Source organism: Otolemur garnettii, unplaced genomic scaffold (assembly GCF_000181295.1).
Source record: "Otolemur garnettii isolate 467f Iridium unplaced genomic scaffold, OtoGar3 scaffold00139, whole genome shotgun sequence".
Taxonomy (NCBI): domain Eukaryota; kingdom Metazoa; phylum Chordata; class Mammalia; order Primates; family Galagidae; genus Otolemur; species Otolemur garnettii.
The window spans coordinates 1,222,676-1,229,654 of NW_003852534.1; the positions used below are offsets into that span (position 1 = coordinate 1,222,676).

Here is a 6,979-nt window from a genome sequence, read left to right on the forward strand (position 1 = left end):
GACCCCACAGTTCCCTTTATCTCACTGGGCTCCTCCCTTACCTCTGAGACACCCAAATCTATTCTCTGCAGCAGATCGACTCAGAAACGGGGAAAGCAACAGCTCCAAGGTTGGAGTAAGATCCATGTATGCATTAAATTTTAATACACTTTCAGTTTACAATTGTACATGATTAAACATCAGAGTACCGACTTCTTTTTAAGACTACCCCACATTGGTTTCTCTAGATGAGAACTGGAAAGCGTCATCTCAGGAGGCTTAGGAGCTTTGATGATCTAAGACCCACAGTTTATCTGGCAGAATTTATCCATGATCAAGAAGGTCCTGCTAAGAGCCAACTATCAGAGTTTAGTTTTGGAAGTGACAAGAAGAAGGGTTCCAGAAAATTCTGTTAGCTGATGCATAAGAGAGAACTGAGGTAACTGGGGCCCATGTGTTACACAGTCTCTGTGAACAAGTGGAGAGCGTGGCCCTGAGCAGCGGGCAGTGTTCACGTTCTCAGGAGATGCTGCTGTGGGAGGAACTGACCGTGGTCTTAAAACATGTGACAGAGTGTTAGAGGGTGCAGCGTGAGTCATCCAGGGACAGCTACTGCCCATCTCACAGATGCTGAGCTGACCCCTCTGCATGGAGAACCAGCCAGCAGGTTCCTGACCCTGTGGGGGCCGGGGCACTGCCCGATATGGGATGAAGAAAAAAATGTCACCGACTGTGGCTTCCTCAGCCTGGAAAGACATGGCATCAAGTAGAACGAGTCATTAAATCTTAGCCTTTTTATAGGAGATGTTTAACTGAAATTCTTGGTTTTGAAGATCCATTATTAGAAATGGACCCTTTCAGAAAACAAGTCAAGTATAGACTTCAGAGCAAGGCTCGATCAAAATGGGGCTTAGTTGTTATGAAGACAAGTCTAGAAACAGGTGAGCTCTCAGATCAGCCCCGAACGGGTAAAGGCCATCCATCTTCTGGAAGACACAGTGTCCCCTGGAGGACAAGCAGGACAGTGTGGGCGGGGGGCCAAGCAGCCCTACCCTACCCCAGAAGATGCGGAGAGCCAGAGGCTCCCTGGAGACGCCTGTGCTGGTGACCACCACACCATCACAGTGCAGGGAGCTCCGAGGGTCGTGCTGCCGCTGTGAACACGGCACGTCTGCTCGGAGTTTCAGACCGATGTGGATCTTCAAGCGCAAGGTGGAGGGGTGCAAGCAAAGGAAAGCTAACCTCCGAAAGGAGTCTGGTCTCTGGGGCCTGGAGACACTGCCCAGGCCGAAGCAACCCTAGGCACAAGTTGACAAAGGCCACTTTCTTGTTTACAGCTGGCCTGTTGGAACTGGAGAGGCGCCAGACTTTTGCAAAGCCTCCCTCATCAAGAGATTCACGGGAATGTCGCCATGCTCTGACATGTTGGCCAAGTTCCAAGTGAAGTTAATCACATTTTGACCAGGAAGGAAATGTGGTTTTAAGCCATAAAAGAGGTCCCTGAACCAAGTGGGCCCGACTGTTCTTGCTAGTGCTGTCCTCGCTGTGGTTCTAAAGCTACGTTGTCCTCTAGGCACTGCGTGGGAGCGCGCTACAGGTGCTAAGGCTGCTAAGTGAGAGGAAGCCCTCCAGGGTGTGTGTCCCGTGAGGAAAATCCCCAGAGTCTGTGGTGAAGGGCTAGCTCAGGTAGTCACTGAACATGAGCAGGTGGTCTATGGCACTAGGGCCCTGGACAGGGAGCCTGAAAGAAAGGACAGGGTGTGAATCCAAGCCCTGCGTGAGAAGGCCTCAGTCAGCTGTCAAGGGGCTGGGCGGGGGCAGGGAGCTGGGCAAGGAATCACGTGTGCATGGGAAACATTTTTGTTGCATGGATAATAAAACCTTTCCCACACAAAATGAAACCCAAGCAATTTGACGTAATGATAGATATGTCAGATCATCAAAAACAGTTGTTTGGGGGACTCTCGGTCCCCATCGTGCTGTGGAAGTCGCCAAGGTCCCACCCTCATTCCTGGCACACACCTGAGTGTCTGCGCCTGCTGGAGTCTGGAGCTTTTAATGCACTTCCCTTAACTTGTACTGGCTCCTTTCAACTGCTAAGGAGAACCTGAATACAGACATCTATTTATAAAGAAGGGAAACCTCAGTCTGGTGGTATAAATGTAGCTGGTTTTACAATTTTGCCAAATTTATGCTTGACCATTGTAGGCACAGAGGAGAGGGAGGTAAAACTTTAGAGTGGCGTGTGAGTCTCCATGTGGTCCCTGAACTGTGAGTTGTCATTGTCCTGCTAATAACTCAGAGCACAGTGCATTTAACAAATTGGCTGTTATCCTGGTACATTCCTATCATTAGTGCTATTTAAGTACCTGTATTTTAAATAAGTACACTAACTTATCACTTAAAAAATAAATTTTGATTCCTTAAATTACAATCTTTCTCTTACAGTTTGAGTAACTGTGTATTTCCCTTTCATACACATGCATTTCTGAAGAGAAAATACTCATGCTTTAGGAAATTTGAGATAGAAAGGGCATGATATGAAAAAACCAGAGAAAAATGTAAGGGAGAAAGGCAGGGTGAATTCTTTAGAAAAGTGGCTGAAAACCCTGGAACCCGCTGCTGGACACCAAGTCCAGGCACTGATGAGCACCAGTCTTTTTGGTTAAAGACATTTTTCTTTTCAAATGACACATCATTCTTTGTGAATTACCGAGAAAGTAAGTTTTTAAAAGAGAATTATTTTCATTAAATCTTACTTGAGTTCTTGGGAACTGGTGGCCAGCATACTCCGAATGCTTTTGTCAGCCAGAGGGCAGCCAGACAGACTGTAAGACAGGCCAGGAAGTCAGGTGAGTGGACCTCTAAGCGGCTTAGCTCCCGAACAGACACAACATAAAAACCAAAATTAAAAAGTTTAATGCAGAAAAGCAATGGGTAAGTGCTGTATATTGAATTTTTTTTTGTATAATTAACTCTGAATATATTCAAATATAAATTTAAGAAGATTTTCTGTTAACATACAGTTGTTTAAAAAGATAAGACGTTTATGCTCTTTGGTGTAAATATTTAAGAAGAATTTCACAAATTTAGGTAGTTTGTTTGAAAATAAAAGACATTATACAACACAGAAATCAGCATGCTTCTGAAGGTCAACATAGAGCACTTAAGGGTTGACACAGAATTCAACATTTGTACTTTGACAGCATTGTTGAGGTAAGCTGAAAACAATAAATTGAAAAGACAGATCCACCATGAGAAAAAGTGAAGTCACACCTTCTGTGTGAGGCGTAATTACCAGTCACATGACCACTCCCATCACACCCCGGAGTTGGACATCTGCCACCAGACAAAAACAAGAACAGCCAGAATAGTAAGTATGTTTTTAAAAAAAACTTTTTAAAAAGTTTCATTGTTTCCAGTTTAGCTGCAATGTCTGCAAGGGGGTTTAAGCGCCCTGAAGAAAAGCCGCAAATGCACAGGATTAAATGAAATGACGCCTGCGGAGGACAGAGTGTCGTGAAGAACAAGCAGCTGCACAGTTAGCTTCTCACTCTACGGGACTGGCGGTCTGAGACGTCTGTGTGCTGCGGGTGTCGCATGCTCAAACGGCAAGGCATATACAGATCTGGGTTTTAAAAATAAGCCAAAGAATGGGAAAATTAAGAAAAGCCGTCATTTCACCTCACATTATGCTTACGTTATCAAATCCTTTTTGCTCTCCTTGCACTGAGGGTACTTGGGCTTTGGACTTGGGATGGTCACCTCCCCAGGGTACCTCCTTTCTTCTAGAGCCTCCTGGAAGGGATCCAAGTCTTCTGGCTGCAGGCAAAACAGAGCTTCAGAGCCACAGGGCTGTGACACAGGTGCAGAAGGCAGGCGGCGGCTGCCGGATCTGGGTGGCCACCTCCACGTTTCCTACTGCTTCCTACCGTACCAGTAAAATCACTGCATGTGTTTGTCCTGATAAATAAAGCCCCTTCTGAAAACACAAACTGAACTTTTTGTCAACTGCTCTAAATGCTAAAATTATGGTCACTTGTCTGTGGTCAGTGATTCTATTGGCCATACTCAGCAGGAACGCACAATGGCCCCCGTGGAAGGACCCCTTAGTTTGGTCCCCTCTCCCAGCACTCAGCATTCAGAAAACACCAGTGTCTTGCAGTCGGGGGTTGCACTGCCACCCCACACTGACCTGCCAAGAGTCAACGGAACCCCTGAAAAAGGTTGGGGTTGGGTTGTAACCTGTCCTCGCTGAGTACTTGACAAGGCACAGAGAGCAGCTGACATGAGCCCTGTGACTTCACATCATTGCATGCGGCATTTTCACTTTTTGGTGTGCGTCTAATTGCACTGCCCAGAATTCCCTGCAGATGGCAGTGATCAGCACCCGTGTGTCCTGGGTCCCTGTGCACAGAGGGTCCTATGTCCCTGAGTCTGTGACATGAAAACACTTCTGTCATTTCGTTAGGGCTTAATTGTAATTAAAATAAATTCCAAGACTCAACTTCCATGCCTTATTTGGTAGTAATGATTTAACTCTGCTGGGAAGAAAAAATACTTGGAAATTTAGCTTGTCACTCAGAGTCGAGGCTGTTTTTTTTTTTTTTTTTTTTTTAAATAATGACTGGATACTTAAATCAATTACAAAAATAAAGTCAACAGGCTTAGAAGCAGGCGCCCTCTCCCAGTCTCTCCCCGGAGCTGCTGCTTCCCCAGTCCCCTGTTCCTCAGGGTATTACGCTTCCATGCTGGTCTCTCTTTGTACTCACATTTTCTTTTCTTATTTTGTAGGGAATAAAGAAGATATAATAATTTTCAGGATTGAACACTAACGAGTCAGTCAAAAAAAGAATTATTTTTTGTTTCTTTTAAAAACCTGAGGGCTGTTGTATCTATTTTAATTACCTGAATTTGAGAATTGCAATGGCATCCAAAATACGTTCTTGGCATAGGTGTTTTAGGAATACTGTCATAAACAAAGCTTTAGGTGATTGCTTTAATTAATTTATTCAAGGCTGAAGTCTTCTAAACACTCTAGGTTTCTTAGAGAAGAGACACTGCCTTAGCTTTAAAGAACTAGCTAATTAACAGTTAGTTGTTAACTATTAACTACTGGTTAACTATTAACACAGGTAACCCCTGGTGTATCTGAGCCTCTTGGCTTGGTGCCCATTGCTCAGTGGTTAGCGCACCAGCCACATACACCAGGGCTGGAGGGTTTGAACCCGGCCTGGGCCTGCTAAACAATAATGACAACTACGACAACAGCAACAACAACAAAATAGCCAGGTGGTGTGGCCGGCACCTGTAGTGCCAGCTACTTGGAAGGCTGAGGAAAGAGAATCGCTTAAGCCCAAGAGTTTGAGGTTGCTGTGAACTGTGACGCCATGGCACTCTATCCAGGGCAAAATAGTGAGACTTTGTTTAAAAAAAAAGACTCTCATTATGATCATCTACCTACAAAGAAAATCCTGTCAACAGGTACCCGGAGAATAACAAGCTGGTATGCCATTTATACATTTTCTTAGAGAAATTATTTGTGACAAAACACACTTGCTAGAAAATAAAATTCATCATTTGGAAGAGTCAATTGTTTGTTTCACTCAAATCAATGTTAGTCACAAATCTCCTATGAATTTAAAAAACGTTTTCTGAGTCCCCATCAGCTGCAGGTCGTACGTTTCCCCCTGGGGTGTGCATGTGGCGTTTCTCTCACCCTCGCCCCCCTCAGAGCCTTGCAGCCACCACAGTCGGCATCAGGGAAAAGGACCTACGGTAATCTCTTTGGGGTCGTCCTCGTCTATCCTCCGGGGCTTCATCTTAGTGTAGTCGACGGGCAGGTCCCAGCAGTCGCCCTCGCCCAGCTGGAAACACCGGCTGTCCATCACTGCCTGCTGCTGGGGGGACATGGGCTCCAGGGGGGTCAGGATGGGGCAGCAGGTGTCCCTCGGCCTCTGCTTGTTCATGCTGAGGTCCAGAGTCCCATTCTCATCCACCTCCATGTCAGGGTTCTGTCAGCAGAAAGACAGGGTGACTCTGCTTGGCCTGACCACCTGGGAGCTCTGCAAGCCACCCCGCCACCCCTGACTGCGGTCTTGCCTTCAGCCAGTGCAGACGCTAATCACAGAACCCTCACTGCCTTGTCATTCGCCTAAGCCCCCAGGTGGGCAGACATGGATACTGGGCATGTCTGCTGTGCTGTGTTCAGTTGTAAACTTGGTTGGAGGATCCCTCCATCAGTTCCTCCATCCATTTCTCTATTTCTCTACTGTCCCCCCTCCTTACATCTGTGCTTTTAGGAATGAGCTTGGCAAAAGGAAATTTATAAGGTGACTGATGTGGACTTCTTTCCAGGTCACAAACCTAAGGAATGAAAAATACGCGTGTGTGTCTGTGCACATGTGTGCTCAGGTGTGTCAGTGTGCACACAGGAACTTAGAATGTTCCTTTATTTTTATTGATGCGAGTCATTTAGGGATTAGAGAGGAGAAAAACAATAGAGTTAAAGGATGAAGGAAGGAGAGAGAAGGAACTAGAATTTCCTTTCTGATACAAACTTACGATGAAGAGATTTTCATTTTAAGAGAGATGTGCAGTCAAGGTTCAAAACACCTCGACTGCACTCAGTATGGTCTGACCTACTCTAAATTCAGCAAACCTGCAAATTAGTCACTGGCTTAAAAAACCCTCCAAAAGGTATAGGGTGAGATTTTTAAAAATGATTCTTTGAAACAGATCATGAATTCTTCAGAGCTTGCCTCTCAGGAGGTTTAGAAGGGGAGACCCTTGGACAGAAAGCAAAAATTTAAAATGCCCCCAGCAAACCTGTATGTATTTTTCCTGAAAGAGTTGCATTCTCTCTGGAGCAAACATTTGATTTCAGAGCTAGGCTGAAAGCTGCTGCCTCCCTGAGGTCTAGCTATGAGGCCTAGCTGCCCTGCTCCCCAGGCAGCGGGGGGAGATGCTATGAGGGCGCCTGCCCTGCTCCCCAGGCAGC

At 45.8% G+C, this 6,979-nt stretch overlaps 1 protein-coding gene across 4 annotated transcripts in view; it reads right to left on the reverse strand.

Moving 5' to 3' along the window:
• MYT1L (myelin transcription factor 1 like) overlaps positions 1–6,979 on the reverse strand; it is a 167,731-nt gene that overhangs the window by 72,929 nt on the left and 87,823 nt on the right. For all 4 annotated transcript variants that reach the window (XM_023518421.1, XM_023518420.1, XM_012810590.1 and 1 more), the window contains exons 11-13: positions 5,757–5,993; positions 3,680–3,801; positions 2,739–2,807 (exon numbers count right to left, since the gene is read on the reverse strand). In XM_023518421.1, coding sequence (XP_023374189.1) covers positions 2,739–2,807; positions 3,680–3,801; positions 5,757–5,993 — 428 coding nt within the window. The remainder of the gene's footprint in view (positions 1–2,738; positions 2,808–3,679; positions 3,802–5,756; positions 5,994–6,979) is intronic.